The 17,918-nt window shown below is 37.0% G+C and overlaps 1 protein-coding gene and 1 pseudogene across 1 annotated transcript; one reads left to right on the top strand and one right to left on the bottom strand.

The window, feature by feature from the left end:
• The first annotated feature begins 609 nt into the window (after nt 1–609).
• LOC113120865 (disintegrin and metalloproteinase domain-containing protein 17-like) lies at nt 610–12,025 on the top strand (annotated as a pseudogene).
• Nucleotides 12,026–12,037: 12 nt separating this feature from the next.
• On the bottom strand, nt 12,038–17,769 carry LOC113120866 (cleavage and polyadenylation specificity factor subunit 3). Its single transcript, XM_026290977.1, has 18 exons — nt 17,534–17,769; nt 17,255–17,318; nt 17,081–17,178; nt 16,877–17,005; nt 16,597–16,774; nt 16,432–16,521; nt 16,167–16,317; nt 15,914–16,089; nt 15,244–15,402; nt 15,015–15,161; nt 14,787–14,939; nt 14,093–14,201; nt 13,912–14,010; nt 13,735–13,829; nt 13,551–13,638; nt 12,713–12,779; nt 12,535–12,631; nt 12,038–12,446 (listed from the first exon to the last, which is right to left on the bottom strand). Exons 1-18 carry the CDS (start codon nt 17,602–17,604, stop codon nt 12,345–12,347), a joined length of 2,073 nt encoding a protein of 690 aa, XP_026146762.1. The 5' UTR covers nt 17,605–17,769; the 3' UTR covers nt 12,038–12,344.
• Between the last annotated feature and the right edge of the window lie 149 nt (nt 17,770–17,918).

Here is a 17,918-nt window from a genome sequence, read left to right as displayed (position 1 = left end):
AGTGTAACATACAAACTCAAATGGTGTTATTCCAGAAAGCAAGTGATTGGTTAAAATGATTGAGTGCAGGATGAGTCATCAGTATTTTGGCAAATCAAATTTTGCGGAAAATAAAAACTGAATAATATTGTCAGCGTTTACGAGTAGGCTACACTATCATATTGGCGAACTAACAACTAATAGACGTGGATTAAAAGCCATAAACTTATTATTTCTTTAAATAAAACCAAGATTAGAGAGAAATACAAATATTACACCACAATTCGGGTGTTTATGTTTTCTTCTAGACACCATTACAGATGCTTAACAGTTCTTTGAAAATAATTAGCACTTATAATAAAATTTGATATTATCTCCTTAAATAAAAGTTTTACGGCTGCTTGAATACTCTCCTCTTAAGTGAGCCTAGACGCTGCTCTGAAGTTTCATGGCGTTTGAGGTAAGAATTTAAAAATAGAGTCTGGACGAGACCGAGGCTGTTCTCAAAACCAAGTGCGCTCTCTACCTTTACACACGATCACACGCTTGTGACCACAGAATGTAGAAAATGTGACGCTCAGCAAATGCTGTCTAGTGTCTACACAGGCAGCTTACTAGATTTTGAACTACAGCCCGGGTGTTTATCCTCTTACGTAACTCATAACGCGGATAGAATGACTAATAGCCATTTGACATACATACCCCATGTACTGTCACTCGTGAATTTAAATCAGTCTTTTGAAAACGCATTAAACACGTTCTCTAGATAAAAGTTTATAGTGATTTCCTGGCGCGCGGTGAATCTTACCCATCCATCCCACATTAAGTACTTCCGGGTGTCTCACTTCGATGTTAGCATGATTTGGGTTGGAGTAAATCATTTTTCTTTATAACATCAAGCGAAATGGACGAGAGCGTCTTAACGTGAGCGTTTTTGGTTCTTCTTTGATACTCAGTTGATACTTTGTGACTTTGTTTTATCCAGCCAGATGTGAGCGTGTACATTTGTTTGGCCATGTCCAGATGTTGATCTTGAGCAGACTGGTAAATTACTGGATTAAATGCTGCTGCTGTGTGAAGTACTGAATTGGACATTAAAGTACTCGCCATGAAACGCATCGTTTTCTTTCTGGTGTATTTTTTCTTGACGGAATGTTCAAGAAGACCCATTAGGGATGTCCGAGACGAAGAGTACGGTGAGTTATTGTGAATGGGAATACTTTGAAAACATTATGGATACATTTAATTTGAATGATTGTGTTGTTTTGTTGACGCCAAAATAACCAAAAGTGCGTTTAAAAAAAATCCCTTACTGTATTTTAAATCTAAGATCTTCATGTTTTTTCGTTTTTGTTTTGTTTTCGAATTTAATGATTTTGCTTAAAACAGTTTATAGAGAAACTAAACTGAAAGAGTTTTTTTTTCTTATTGTGAGATAAAAAGGTGCAATTACTTTTTTTATTTTCTATTCTGTGGCCATAGTTGAGAAAACTCTTTAGCAATAATGGAGGGAGAAAAGAGAAAGATGCCACAAGTCCTCCTTTAAAAACACTGCTCTTAAAACTTCTAATTTCACTTAAAAAAAAATATTTGTGCTCATTTTGTGACATGTATAAAGTTGTCCCCTGTGACTATTGCAGATCAGCTCAGCTCATTGCTGTCGGACTTTGATGTTCTTCAGCTGTCCAGTCTTCAACAGCATTCGATTCGTAAGAGAGACGTCCAGTCGCAAACGCACGCTGAAAGACGTCTCGGTTTCACTGCATTACAGAGGTGAAAACTCATGTACCCTGACACACAGTCACTGCCAAGATTAGTGTTCAATCATTTGATACACTCTCCTAAATATTTCACAGGCATTTCAGATTGTACCTGACAACCAACACAGAGCTCTTCACTCATGACTTTAAGGCCGTGGTGATAGGAGAGAACGGCGCTCAAGAGATGTACGAGGTCCAGAGAGAAAACTTCTTCACAGGACATGTCATTGGTAACCGCAACTCTGTGTCTTAACATCTATAGTACTTTTAAATGTTTAAAATCTAGCAACCTTGATTGTTTCCCCCTTGATTTCTAGGAGAGGAGAATTCCAGAGTACAAGCACATATTGGTGACAATGACTTCACTGCTCATATTCTTATTGATGAAGCTGAATACAACATTGAGGTATTATAACGTCATAAATCTGATTTTGTTTATGCCCCTCAACAAAGACAATACATTGATTTATAACCCATTCAGCCACTCTGGAGGTTTATCGAAAACCCTCGTGACAATCGCGGCTCGTATATCGCTCAGAAGACATCAGGAACGTGAGCCGGCTGGCGGCTCCGAAAGTGTGTGGCTACATCAGTGCAGATGCCAGAGAGATGCTCCCAGAACGTGTGCGAGCCGCCAGCCCACTAGATGAAGATGAAGAGGAGGAGGATAGTAAGTCTTTGAGTTGATTATACATCAGGTAACCTACTGTAAAACTTCAGGTCATCAGAGCTGAATCTAGACAGTGTAATGTGAGATGGCGGTCTGTACTGTGAGACGTCACTTTATATAGTTGCTTTGTTACCCATGTGTAAAGTTTCTCGTCTTCTCACCTTTTGTCTATTTTCACTTTCTTTTTCTCTCATCTGCGTCTCTTCCACAGAGCATGTAAGAGAGAGAAGGCAGGCGGTGGACCACAGTAAGAACACCTGCCCTCTGCTGCTTGTAGCCGACTATCGCTTCTTCAGACACATGGGCCGTAGGGAGGAGAGCACCACCCTCAACTACCTGGTAAAAAAGCCTTCAGTTTCCGTATTGTCAATGGGCTTTATTCCTGACACAAACAAAAAAGTTTCTGCATAAAATGAGTGTTAAAAATATTCAGTTAATTTGTCCTTTTCCAGTAGCCCCTCACTGTGCAGAACACAAGATCCAGGGGGCGTGGCTGGATCCACTTCTAGGGGGTGGAGATTGGTTGGTTTAGGGGTGGAGCTCTGGGAGATTGGTAGGTTTAGGGCTGGAGCTCTGGGTAGGAACCTGATTAAATATTTTAACCCTCTGGAGTCTAAGGGGATTTTTGGGGCCTGGAGAAGTTTTGTCATGCCCTGATATTTGTGCTTTTTTCAGTTTCTTATAAATATCTAAATAGGTAAAGTCTAATATCACTGTAATCAGCACAAACTGGGCTATAATAATATGTGAAATGCATGCATGTACATGATTGTATTTTTGAGAAAAAAAAAATGTTATGCATGGTTAGTGAAAAACTAAAAATCTTAAATCACTTGAATAAGGCCATAAAACACATACATAACATTGGTTCCCGGGATTGTTGAGAACTGGAGCTTGTAGCCTAGAATTTTTCTTTCTAAATTATGTGAAAATCATCTTGTTTACTCATTCACAGAAAACAATATATTAATTAAAATTTTCTCAGACACTTTTTGTTGGTAAAAGTCATATGCGAGTAGGCATCAACTATCAGGAACATCATTGTGATTTACACATGAGAAGACAAAGGCCTGAATAATGAGCCTCTCATTCAGCTGTGCCACTGAGTGAGGAGTTACAAGAGAGAATGTGAGAATAAAATAAATCTATATAATTTTATGTTTGTAGTTTATTAAGAATATATTTAATTATCCCACAACATAATTTAATATCCACTTGGGGAAGCAGTTAAACAGTTTATTAGGGACAATCAAAGCTTACTTTCAAACAAATGTTTTGGCATCCTTACTCCAGTCACACAATCCTTAAGAAATCCTTTTAACAGTCTTATTTACTACCTAAAAGAAACCCGTTTATTATCATCATCATCATCATCATCATCATCATTATTATTATTATTAATGTTGAATAGAGCTGAGAATAATTTTCCGTTTTTTTTAGGGGGAATAAATTGAAAGAACTGCATTGTTTTTACATTTGTTAGAGTTATCTCTATTTGTCACATTTATATTATTTACATCAAGCTTTTGAATGGTATAGTATTGTATATTGTTATTGAAACTTCATAATGTTTCACTTGATATACATTAAGTATAAAGTAGAAATTCATATTTTTATTCAGCAATGATGCAGTAAATTGGTAAAAAGTGAATTTCTATTTCAAATGAACTTTATATTCATCAAAGAATCCTGGAAAAAAAGAATCCACAAAAATACTAAGCAGCTGTTTTCAACATTGATAATAATGATTGATAATAATGAATAATGATTTCTGAATGATCATGTGACTGAAGTCATGACTGCTAAAAGTCAGCTTTAACATCACAGTAATAAATAACTCTATTAAATGTATTAATATAGAAACGTTATTTTAATTTGTAATATTTCAAGATATTACTGTTTTTATTTATTAATTTATTGAATAAATGCAACCTAGGTAAGTTTATTAGAGACTTCTTTTAAAAACATTTAACATTTCAGACCCCAGACTTTTAAATGCTAGTGTAACCAGCAAAATCATTTTAAATATTGCGTCCCTCTTAAAAGTTTGCTGAGGCCTCCTAGTAGGCCACGCCCCCCCGGTTGAGAACTACCTTTCATATCCATTTGAAATCTGTCACCTGAAAGGGCTGTATAACATTTTCAGCTGATGTCTTATAAATTTGCTTTGGATATGTTTAGATTGAGCTGATTGATCGTGTGGATGACATTTACCGTAATACATCGTGGGATGCTGAGTATAAAGGTTATGGAGTTCAGATTCAGCAGGTAAGCTTGCTTCTTTATGGAAAACGTGGTAAAAAGCTCCACTGGAATGCTATTTTGGAGCCAGTAACATGAATTTGTCTCTTTCAGATCATAATTAACAGAACACCCACACCTGTAGAGCCAGGAGGTGCCCACTTCAACATGAAAGGGACTCCTGTGAAGAACAAAAATGTCTGGGACGTCAAGAAGCTCCTGGAGGTGAGCGAGCTACTAATGACTGAATTAATGAGCGCATCTTATCTGTATTCCGTTCTGTACTCATTTGAAACTATGAGAGGGGCTTTTACTTAAAAGGGAGGAATATTATTGAACACTTGTGTATTGTGTTTCACTATCCATCTCTTCTTTTGTCCTGCTTGGCAGAGAACCAGCAAAGAGAAAGAATGGAAGCATTATTAGAGCAGTTTAATTACACCTTTTTAACTAATTTGTGTTGGATTTTTGATTAAAATAAGTCTGTGGTTAAAATGACTTCAAGAGACCTTTTGTTCTACATCATAAATTATTCATAGTCATACCTCAAATGCGAATGCTGAAACCATTTAATAGATACATTACTGTTCAAAAGTATGAGGATTTCTTGTGTTGTTTGTCAGTTACTGCATTTACTTTATGAAAAAATGAAATAAAAACAGTAATATTGTAAAATATTATAACAGATTCAATAGTTTTGAATTAGTTTAGAATTTTTAGCCATAACACTATTTGCAGAGTCACATGATCCTTCAGAAATCATTCTAATATGTTGATCTGGTGCTCAAAATACAATAATAGAATATAAATCTTTTGTAACATTATTAATGTTTTTACTGTCATTTCTTATTAATTATTTAATGCATCCATGCTGAATAAAATAATCAATTTCTTTAAAAAAAGGAACATTGTAGTCCTTATATACCTTATTTTGCTTGTAGATAGAAAACCAATTCATAAAAGTGTGAATTTAGGGTTGCTAAATGCCCTTCATATTAAGGTCAATATTAAACAGCTGTGCTATAAATGGAGTGAAAAAATTATTTTTGTCTTCCTCCTGCAGCAATTTAGCACTGACATTGCAGAAAATGCATCCAAGGTGTGCTTGGCTCATCTCTTCACCTATCAGGATTTTGATGAAGGCACACTTGGCTTGGCTTACGTGGCTCCTTCCAGACCAGGCTTTCCTGGCGGTCTTTGCTCTGAGAGTGAGTGCCAATACCATATTATGAATGAATAAATGACATTTTCATACTTAGACATTTTGTTGTTTGTCTTTTCTTTAGAGTGTTCCCCTTCAGGAAACAACAACCGTGCTATATACCTCAACACTGGACTAACCAGCACCAAAAATTACGGCAAAACCATTCTTACCAAGGCAAGTGAAATCCAAACCAATGTACCTGATGTAGTTATTTGTTAAAATGATTTTCTGACCATATACCAACAGGAAGCAGACTTGGTTACTACTCACGAGCTAGGCCACAATTTTGGCGCTGTTCATGACGTAGATGATGGGTCGTACTGTGCACCCAGAGAGGACCAGGGGGGCAAATACGTGATGTACCCCATTGCAGTGAGCGGGGACCACTCTAACAATAAAGTATGTCCTTCTTCAGCTTGGTGGCATTGTTTAGAATGCCACATGATTTTTTTTGTAAGCGTTTTGTTTTTGTGCTTTCCTATAGTTTTTTTCAAGCTGCAGTAAGCACTCCATAGCAAAGAGTCTGAGGGCCAAAGCTTCCACCTGCTTCAGGGAGAGGAACAGCAATGTGTGTGGAAACTCACGGGTGGAGGAAGGCGAGGAGTGTGACCCTGGACTGCTCCACCTCAACAGTGACCGCTGCTGCGCGTCAAACTGCAAACTGCGGCCCAATGTGCAGTGCAGGTACAGCTCCTCCATGTGGCCTCATAAAAACAATGCACAGATGTGCATAATTAAAGCAAGAGTTAACCCCAAAAAACATAATTCTGTGATTATTTACTCACTGTTACATTGTTATTATTATTTCTTCCCTAAATGGTGAATTATAAATTTAAATCTTCTAGGCTTCATGGATTTTTTTCTCCCTGTAACCCTGTTTTTTTTTCTTCTTCACACCAGTGACAGGAACAGTGCGTGCTGTAAAGACTGCATGTTTGAGAAGCAGGGAAAGGTGTGTCAGGAGCCAATGAATGCCACTTGCAAGGGAAGCTCTTACTGTACAGGTGAAGCAAAAACTCACAAACTCTGAGTTTAGATTATTGAATGGGCTTCTTTATACAGTATATCTGATTTACATGTTTAAGAATTCAGATTGAGAACAGTTTTAGTATTTTTTTATATTCTATGATAGTAGTTTCGATGTCATTTTAGTTTGCATTGTTAATTTAGTTTTTGCCATTTTAATATTAGTATATGCCTTTATTTTATTTCAGTTTTACTTTTAGTCATTTCTGTGCTTAACTTAAATTTATTACAGCCAAGACAACATTGATTGTTTTTTTTTACAATAACTTTTTCTTATTTTCACAAATTGAAGAACACGCATACATTTCTATGCTTTGTTCAAGTTTCATCTAATATTTGTATTTGATTTAATTTTAGCTTTATTTCTATTACCGGATAGCAGTTTATCATAGATTAAGTTAACATTTCAGAAAACTTGTCAGTAATATGTCTAGGTCATATTTAAACCCTGTATCAAAAGATAAGATTATAATTTGTTTTGTAAATAAATATTTGGTACTACTAAAATATCTTACATTGTGAGATTATTACAATATTTTCAAAAGCCTTTTTATATATATAATATTTGTTTTTGATGGTACCTTTTTTTAATAGATTTACAAGATTTAAAAAAAATTAATTCTCTTTAATGAAATGCAAAGAAATAATGCTGTATTATATTTAAATTAAGAAATGTTTTTCATCATGGTGGTAATCATTGTACTCCATTTCATTTATTGATATTTTATGACAATATAGAATCACTACACTAATGAGAATCACTATGGTAAATGATTTTGAATGTAGTGTATCCAAGTGCATTATGGTAATGAGAATTTGGGAAGAAAATGTTCATAAATGTAATGAAAACAGTGTTGCAATGCAAAACCATCTGCTAAAAAACAGGCAAAATTCCATAACTGCATTTGTTTGAAAGTCTTTTCTTCTGTGCTTCTTACAGGACTCAGCAGTGAGTGCCCTCCTCCAGAGAACCTCCCCAATGAGATCATCTGTGTGGACAACGGCCGGTGTCTGAAGGGAGAGTGCATCCCATTCTGTGAGGCTGTGGTGAACCTGCAGTCATGTGCCTGCAATGGTAAACTGACCTGCTGATAATGCTTATACTGTTGCTAGATGGCGGTTACAGTTATTAAAGTCTGTCTTGAACAAACATGAACTTTTTTACTTTTCCTGCATCTCATTTTTCAGAGACAAACAACTCTTGTAAGGTGTGCTGTAGGGATAAGAATGCTGTATGTGCTCCTTATGTCAATGACAAGGGCAGCCACCTCTATCTGCGGAAAGGCAAACCCTGCACTGTGGGCTTTTGTGATGGAGCGGTGAGTGCCAATGTACAGTTACAGTTATGGAAAAACATTTAAAAACTGTTTTTACTTACAGATTATTTAGAAATTGAAAATTAAACATTTCCTTTTTTTTCAGGGCAAATGCATGAAACAGGTCCAGGATGTTATTGAGAGGTTGTGGGATTTCATTGAGAAGTTGGACATCAATACTTTTGGTAAGTTATTTGTGAACACATTGAGTTTATCTCACTTGAAATCCAAATAAGGAATGTAACCTGTGTGTGTGTTCTCAGGGAAGTTCCTGGCTGATAATATTGTTGGCTCAGTGGTGGTCTTCTCACTAGTTTTCTGGATCCCTCTCAGCATTCTGGTCCATTGTGTGGTGAGTCATTTCCACTAACATCTAATAGCTACTTAGCTCTGAGGAAAAGTATGATACTTTAATATACTAAGCTTGAGTCGTGTTATAGTATAAAGGACTATTTATGGCAATACTGAAACAAGAAAATTAAATAAATTGCAGACAAAAGATCTATTTACACCAAGAGCGTAAATGAACATTTGAAATCGCTCCGAAGAATAGTCTGCTTCCTCCAAGACTACAACTAAAAATTGAAGAAATCACAGATTATTATTATTATTTTTTTTTTTAATCAAAATAAACTTTCTTTCACATCAAGAGCAAAACAAGTGTTAAATTAAGTACAAACGAAATGTCTGTTTACACCAAGACAAAACAAGAAAATAAATTATTCACATATTAAATATATTTTTGTACCAAGAGCCTAACAAAAGGTGAAATAAATCACAGGCAAAATGTCTGTTTAAACCAAGAGCAAAATAAAAAAAATTAGTAAATCATGCTTAAATCAAATAGAAATAACATTCTTAAAGGTCCTAATTCAGGTTATTTGCAACCCATCTGATGATACGAATTTCACTTGCTTCAGTGCAATATTTGGCTGATTTCAAATGTGTACATTTCTTTATTTTAAAGCAAAAAAGCACAGACAATTTCATTCGCTTATATTAGGGGATATTAAAAGGATAGTTGACACAAAAATGAAAATTGTGTCATTAATTACTTGCACTCATGTCGTTCCAAACCCATTAGACCTTTGTTCATCTTACACACATCTCGAGCACAAATAAAGATATTTTAGATTAAATCCAAAAGCTTTTTGACCCTGCATAGACAGCAAGCTCTCAGATTTCATCAAAAATCATTCTTTGTGTTCCGAAAATGAACGAAGGTCTTATGGGTATGCAAGGGAGAGTAATTAATGATAGCGTTTTCGGAGATGCCTTTAACTGCAAAACATGTTTGAAGTTTCAATAATAACAGGCCCCATCCCATTGTGTTTTACAAGATTACACTCTCTATGTTTCTAGGATAAGAAACTTGACCAGCAGTATGAATTGAACACAAAGTCGCTCCTCTACCCCAGTGTGAGTACTAATCAGAAAGCTTATTTCCTTTAACATAATATGAAGTGTAACAATTGACTGTGCTATCCCAGAATGCAGAGCTGCTGAGCAGTCTAGAATCAGCCTCAGTGCGGATCTTCAAAGCACCCACATCCTCAGGCTCCTCTGCAGTGCCACGCTTCCAGGCGTCTGGACCTCTGCTGACCAGCACACCACCTGTCTCCATCTCTCAGGTGGCTCCAGCTTTAACCCCAACCCCATGTCCTCTCCCCATAATAGAGCCCCAACACATGGCCACCATCCAAGAAGATCCCAGCTCTGATTCCCACCTGGATGAACAAGCCCTGGGACAGGACTTCCCTACCTCTGGCTCGGTGTCACGTTCCTTTGATGATCTGACGGAGAACAGAGAGAACGCCATGTCCTTCAGGGTAAATAGACACGCACGGAGTAACAGCAAGGAGACTGAATGCTAAGAGTGTAGTTGTATAAAATGGGGGGAAAAAAGTCAATTAATGGGAAAAAGAAATGTTACCAAGAATGATCTAAAAGGGAATAGGATTGGAAATGCTCAAAGCTGTGTAGAATGAACATTGCATTAGCATTGAACTACAATGCATGCTTACAGCTCCAGCATGGAAAATAACCAGAATGCTAGATAGTTTACTTAAATTTTTTTAGGATTTATTCACCCTCATGTTGTTTCAAAGTCTTCTGTGGCGTTCTGAAGGAGAAAATCCAAATGTCTCGCTGCACTTTATACCAAAAAATTCACTATAAATAAGGATGCAAAAGCACCATTAAAGTATCTCAGAGATTCATAGAACTTATGCACAATATTCCAAGTATTTTGAAAAATTATGATAGGATTCTTTTCAGCTGTTAAGATAGGTATGAAATCTACGTAATACGTAAGCGACCGTTTAGTCCACTTAAACCCTGCTGCGTTCATATAATCGATTACAAGCTTGCATTCAGATCTGCCTCTTTCCATTCAACAACCGATGGATACAACCAAGTCCTCATCCTACTTTTTCAGTCAATACAAAATAAAAATGTTTTACTATTCCTTCATTGAAGATTATCAATGACAAATGACTTCAATTTGGGTCTGTTCCTCCACAAAGCAGTCATATAGCTTTAAAATACCATAGCACATGTTTGGGTCAATCACTTTTCCTGATACTTTTAAGGTGCTGAAAAAAAAAAGGATGTCATAAGTTTTGGAATGACATGAGGGTGAGTAAATGAGGACTGTTTTCAGTTTTGGGTGGACTATCCCTTAAAGAGCCCTGGATTTGATAAAGAAACAGAAGGCACAAATCCTTCAGTTATTAGGCATTATATATGGATTGAATGTTGTTACTCCTGTTAGGATTATGCAGGATACTGCACACATAATTACACACACACTCCAGATCTGATCAGCGTTATGTAAACATGACCAGCATCATTGTTAAAGTTGAACTGCCCAAGATGTTTACAGGTCATTTTTTGTTTGGGAGATTGTGCAGATCTTGAAAACTGTTATATCATAAAAATACCTGTTATATTTTAGTAGATTTTTTTTAACGTGTATGTGCTCTGACACTCACCAGCAAATTGTTTTGTAATCTCTATGGAACACAGCCTTGTGTTTATGCTTTTTATTGTTTGCAAGAGACAATTTGACATTTTAGGTGCAATTGATATTTTCAGATATTGTCTGTGAATTTGTACTGTTCTTTAAACAATGTGTATTAGTATACATAATATTTAAACATTTTAACCATAAGATGTTACACGTTTGGTAAATGAGAAGTGTTTGGCTCATTGGCTTAATACGAAACACCAAAGTCGGACAATCAGGCTTTTGAAACGTCTTCTGCAACACAATGTTCATGAACGTATGCAAGAATATGTATCTTGCAGCTGCTCCCATAAGAATGTACTGATGAACACTGCTCTGAGATCAGTATCCAAAGTGCCTTGTATTCGGGTTTTTTATTTGTATTGTGAAATCATATTTTACTCCATGTGTTTTGTAATATAATCTACAGGAAAACTCAAAAAGGGAATATGACAATGTCATTTATAGGTGACTGAACAGTCGCCTTCTTCCGAATCTTATTCAGAAATTGAATTGGAAATGTTGAATCTTAAAAGCATTCTAGCAAGTACTAGATCTTATTACGTCACCCAGCTATGAAAATGTACTCCCTTTTTATTCTCTGGTGTCAAACCCTGTGAAATCTTTTTTGATGTTAAGAAATGTGCCTATAAATACTCCGACTGCATGGTTCCTCACACTGTTGTGATGGGACAAGAGAGAAAGTATTGAATATTAAGACGCTGTTTTGTATGAGTGTGATAAATGTTTGTGTAACTTGGTATATTTTGCAAGCTTTCATCTTTAAATAAAGTGTCAGCTTTAATGCGAGCCGTACTGAAATTTAAGCTCAACTTGAATCAAAGACCTCTTTTATTAAATCAGTACATTGGATCTTAAATAACAGCTCCTTTTCTATAAAAAAAAATATAAAAAAGAAAATAGATGACTTAATTATTCTATGTAGCAGAAATAAAAAAGTCCTGGCTGCACACATGTATCAACATCGAGTTTAACTGTTTGACATTTGTTTGTAATGTAAAAATCAATGCTTCGAAGTGCTTTGGCCAGTCCAGTATCTGGTGTCTTCAGTCTGGTTGAAGTAGTTCAAGTTAGATGGACCCTGATTACAAAAGTTCTTGAAGGAAATTAGAAGCCCCTGTCACATGACAGGGTTCATGGCTTCATACAGCCTCTGTACAGCGAGCTCCACCATCTCTCTGAGAGAATCATCTTCAGAACTGTCGTCCTCGTACTCCACGGTCTGAACACAAACATAAAAACCCAAGAATTAGAAGACTTCTCTTCTTATAAGCCTTTTGTGTGTATGCTTCACGCAGTATAATACTTACTCGGGTTTCCAGGTTGATGAAGGCAGTTTTCCCATCGACACTTACAGCGAGACAGTTCTGGTCTTTAAAGTCGACACACTCTTCTCCAAACATGTCTCTGCAGATTGGGGCAGAAGAAGAATTTAGTTCATCGTAAATATCATTGACAGTTAGGAGAGTGCTGTGAGGATGAACTTACTGGAACATCTTCAGTAATCTATTCTGGAAAACATTCACATCCACCTTCTTTTCTTGGGGCTGAACAACTGTGTGGAGAAAATAAAGAGGAAAACAAAAATGTTGGTGTAAATACGACTAGTTATTAATCATTTTTACACCAGGAGAAAGGAAAAAGGAAGATTAAGAAACAAGGAAGGATAGAAGGAGGGGGAGTGAGGAGTGAGGAAAAGAAAGGAAGCAAGCAAAATAAAGTCAGAACAGGAGATGAAAAAAAAGAGCATGTAATGAAGGGTAATATATGAAAAGATAGAAAGGAAGCAAAAAGGGAAGAAATTTAAAAAGTGGGAAATATTGTATGATAATAGAAATCACATGAGAACGTGAAAAAAAGAGAAGAGAAAAAGATGAAGAATGACGGAAAAGTGTATAACATTAAAACAAAAAACGTGAAAAATTTACGAAACAAAAAAGGAATAAGGGAGAGGGAAGGAAGAGCACAAAGAAACAGCAAGGAAATAAAGATGAAAAACCAAGGAAAGTGAGAAAGAGGAGAAAAGAACAGAGGGAACAAAGGTATGAAGAAAGATAAAGAGTAATAAAAAGGACGAATGTGCAGAAGGAATAACGTGGGAAAGAAATAAAGATTAAAAATGGGAAATACAGGAGGACAGAAGACATGAAGGATAAAGCAGTCCTGAAAAAAGGAAAAGATTAAAGGAAGCCAGCCAAAACAAAGGCAAGAAAAAGAATGGAAAATAGAAAATAAAAAGAAAGGAAGAAAGACTGCAAAAGGGAAGCATAAGGTCAAAAGGAAGGAAGCAAGATAATCACTCATAGTAAGTGATGAAAGCCTTCACCTTTCTGAGCTTTGGGGTTGGACTGCACCTCCAGCACCACTGTGGTGACAGCATCAGCGTACATGTCATTTAGAGGATTGGCGAACCACTGGAGGAAGAACACAACAGAAACACACAATCAAACCCGAGTCACTTCAGATGCCATAGTTAGACTGGTGTGTGAAGGCCCGGAGTGCCGCCTCACCTCCAACAAGACCATGTTTTGATCATGAACCACTGTGATGCTGTTAAAGACTCTCAGCGTGCTCCTCTCTGAGATCTCAATCTCCTCCACATCACCTATAACACACATACACAATGAGCACAACATATAAACACATAATATACACACACACACACACACACACACAGGTATACAGACCTGTCAGGTGCCGTAGCTGACTCAAAAGCAAGGGAAAGGGGCCGGTGAAGGGAATGGCTTGAGTCTGTTTCACTGTGCTCATGGCCAGATCAGTGTAATCTGCATCATTAGGAAAAAAAGAGCAGGTGTGAGAAGCACACACTCAAACACCTGAAGCGATTCCAAACAAACACCAACTCACTGGAGAGGTCAGAGGGGGCGAGGATGTGATAACTGAAGTTCTTTTTCACCAGGATGCCCGAGACCCGCTGACCCTGCACACACTTCTTATCCGCAAGAGAGCCCATCACCTTAAAAGGTCAAAGAAAAGGAAAGAAATTAGAAAAAGGACAAAAAGTATTCATCAATGAAATTAAAGATTCATAAAAGGACTTTACTATCCAGTGTTTGGAATGTGATTTTTTTGTTTGTCTACAAATTTGAATGTTTTATCGCAAAAGCTTATCATTATAACAATTTCTACAGCAAAAGTTTATATCAGTTGATAAAATCAACTTTACTCATTATTCTTCTTCTTATTATTAGTAACTAGACTGATGTCATGATTCACTGAGTTAAACAAGTACATCAGTAACTGATTTATTCAAATTACCACAACAAAATAAAGACAGAAAGAAACAAACAAAAACTAGTTTGTTGTTCTGATTAACTAGTGAGTTCAATACAAACAAATCTTTTGCAAGTTTGAGATCCCACGAAGGATTTATTAAAAAAATTAAAAAAAATTTTTTAGTCGTAGTCTGGATGAACCTAATCATTTTACTTGGCAGAAGAAATGAAGTTTGTGATTATTATTTTGCCATCTAAATGTGGGTATATTAGAGAAAACTAGGGAAAGCTAAAGAGACGTGGAGGAATGACAACTGTGGTCTCACCTTAGCCAGTTTCTCTCCTCTGAAGTTCAGCGTGACCGCCTCAGTATTACGAGGGTTGTGCACCTCGATGTGAACCTCATCATTGTCCTCATACTCTCTTATCAGAGCAGCTTTCAGTCGAGCCATCTCATTCTGCTCTCCGTGGACCAGAATCTGAAAACCACAGCAATAACATGACACCTGATCTAGAACCTGATGACCGGCTGCCCTTACGCCATTATCACGTACCACATGAGGAGGTTTCAGAGCTCGGATGAACTCGCTGGTCTGCTGGTAGTCTGTATGAGCAGAGAAGGAGATATAGTCCACGGACATCTTCAGAGGAAGCTTCTGTCCTGACATGGTGGTGATCTCCTCTGGCTCAGACATGATATGCTGCACAGAGAACAGGGGGAGGTCATAAGAAAGCCGATGCTGATCTGTGGGGATTTTGCTGCTGAAGTTTGAGGAGCTTCACCTTGGCGAGCGTTCCTTCCACACAATAACCCGCTATGATGACACCGTTCCTCTTGTCGGTGCACCAGCTCTCGAAAAGCTCTCTGGAGAGACCGCTCTGCATCATACCTGGAGACGCCATCACCACACTAGGGCCAATGTCATCGAAATGATCCATACTCTGGAGGACAAGACAAATTAGATCAAATTTTGGATTATGAAACTGTATTTCCTTTTGAACAAGTGTTGTTATTGTTAACTAAAACTTTGACAATTATTTGTTGGTAATTGAACATACAAAAAAAAACATACAGATTAAATTTAAAAAACTTATATGAAAATGATAAAAACAATTCCTTGCCAACTAAAAGAAAATATATGGAAGTACTACAAAAAGTGTAAAAAAAAGAAAATATATGGAAACAATAAATAAGCAAATTATTTATAAAAAAAAATCAACAAAAAACAAAAATGAAAGACTCAATACTCACAATCTAAAGTCAATATAAATATTAGATAAATACCTCTTTCGTGGCAACTTACTGAAATAAGTTGAAACTTAAAATTTAAATAAAAAAAGAAATCAAAATAGATTTTTTTTTTAAAACAAAAACTAGCAATGAACAAAATTACTAAACCAAACTAAAATCTAAGCTCTGTCTGATCTGTTCATAGATTGTGAAGATGCCGACCTTAAGATTGCTGATATGCTTGAAGACAAACGGGTTGTTGATGTTGATGGCCTTGCGGATCTTGTCGTTCATGGCGTTCACGTAGGTCTGGTACACCGCCATGCACTTCTTTGCCAGGGATGAGGCATAGTAGATGGGAATGTCATGGAGTTCAGGGTGATTCTGCCAGTATTCATCTGAAACGGAGGACATGCAGAAGTTCAGTGAGGCACTGTTGAAGATGAAGCTGAGAGTCTGAACTGCTGGACATTACCTAGAATGAGCAGCAGCTCCTGGGCTCGACCCAAAGCGAACACGGGGATGAGACAGCGGCCCTCACGATTCACTATGTCATGAACTGTGTTACAGAAACGAGCCTCTCTCTCCTCTCTCTTCTCATGGATGTGTGTGCCATATGTAGACTCCTACATGAACAGAAAAGGCGTAAAACCGGTTGTAATGCATTTCTTTTGTAAATAAAATGTAACTAACAAGTAAAAAAATTCAATCATGTCGCCAGCATAAAATCCTGTACATACTGTGATAAGAATGTCTGGTTTGACGCTGGGAATCTCAGCTGCCATGAGATGTCTGTCTTCTTGACGTGAGAAGTCCCCTGTGTACAGTAGCTAAAGACAATGACCGTTAGCACAAACTGAGTGTGTGTGTTATTATAAAGTTCTGAAAGAAATAACTACACCTACCTTTACTCCCGCAATCTCAATCATGAACATGGCTGCTCCCAAAACATGACCTGCGTGGTAGCACCAGAACTTGATGCCGGCCACCTCTTTCACTTCATGGAAGTTGATGGTCTCAATCTTGTCCATGCTTTCTTCTAGATCAGTCTCGGTGTACAGCATATCATCTGCTGAGATGTTGCTTCAGAATCAAGGAAATCAAACAATATATTAGAGCTGGTCCTTTATAAAACAAAACAATTTTTGAAAATGCTGTTTTATTGAAAGAAGCACTTTGGTATACCTGACTTTCACATAGTCTGAAAGCAACCAGCGGTAAATGGCTTTGGTGGCATGGGTCATAAAAGTCCTCCCTTTGAAACTTGTCTTTTGTAAAAACCATGGCAAGGCTCCACAGTGATCCAAGTGAAAACTGGCAGAGAAAAAAAAAGAAGTCAGCAGATAGTAAAAATATCAATGAGATCTTTCATTTAGAGAAAGGGCTCACTGGCTGATGAGGAGCAGGTCAATCTCAGCTGGGTCGATCAAATCAATGTAAGGCAAAGCATCCATGCCCTCTAATCCAGGGTGGATGCCACAATCCAGCTGCAAAGACATTAAATGTCAAAAATACATCTGTCAAATCCATCAAAAGTAGGATAGAACACAAATTATTACTTACCATGATTTTACGGCCCTTAAACTCCAGGATGATACAGGACCTGCCCACCTCTTGACCAGCTCCTCTGTTACAAACATCACAAGTGAAGAAGACATACTAGTTGCAGTAACGTTACTCAGAGAAAGATTAACACGGGTGCAAAACTTCTTTAATAACACTTTGTTCCTGTTAGAGATTGTATTTATTACTTGAAAACTGCAAGTCAAACCGTAAGCCAGCAAAACATTTGGCGCGGAATAGAACTAGTACTGAACATGAATATGAATGAACTGAACTCACAGCGGTCTTATGAGGAGTTGATCACTCTCTTCTGCAGGCACTGGCACATCCGCTTTACGTTTTGTAGCCATGTTTGTGGTGTATTTTACACTTAAACTAAGAATTACTTATTCAATATCCATCGATACTTCTAATAATAAGCGACGACGATCATGAGCACTGAAAACCACACGCCATGGACTTGAGACAAGTACTTCCGGTGTTGTTCTGAGTCAAAATAAAAGTTCTACATGAATGTAAAGAAAATGAAAAAGGTTCACTAAAGCTTGAGAGTTCAATAGGTTATTCAATTATATTGAAAAGCTTTGAGGCAAAGTACACAAGCTCAGTTAGGACAGCAATAAATAAATACATATATACAAATATATTAATACATTAAAAAAAA

This window comes from Carassius auratus, chromosome 20 (genome assembly GCF_003368295.1).
Source record: "Carassius auratus strain Wakin chromosome 20, ASM336829v1, whole genome shotgun sequence".
In the NCBI taxonomy this organism is placed as follows: domain Eukaryota; kingdom Metazoa; phylum Chordata; class Actinopteri; order Cypriniformes; family Cyprinidae; genus Carassius; species Carassius auratus.
Note: the sequence above shows the minus strand (reverse complement) of the source record. Positions and strands in the feature narration are given on the sequence as shown.

What these genes read in the sequence shown, in the direction of transcription:
- LOC113120866 (XM_026290977.1), bottom strand. Translation starts at nt 17,604, where the DNA reads ATGGCTACAAAACGTAAAGCGGATGTGCCAGTGCCTGCAGAAGAGAGT. An exon ending in CAACTCCTCATAAGACCGCT is followed by an intron (nt 17,319 to 17,533) that starts GTGAGTTCAGTT and finishes TGTTTGTAACAG; the next exon opens with AGGAGCTGGTCAAGAGGTGG. An exon ending in TCAGACTATGTGAAAGTCAG is followed by an intron (nt 16,775 to 16,876) that starts GTATACCAAAGT and finishes TTGATTCTGAAG; the next exon opens with CAACATCTCAGCAGATGATA.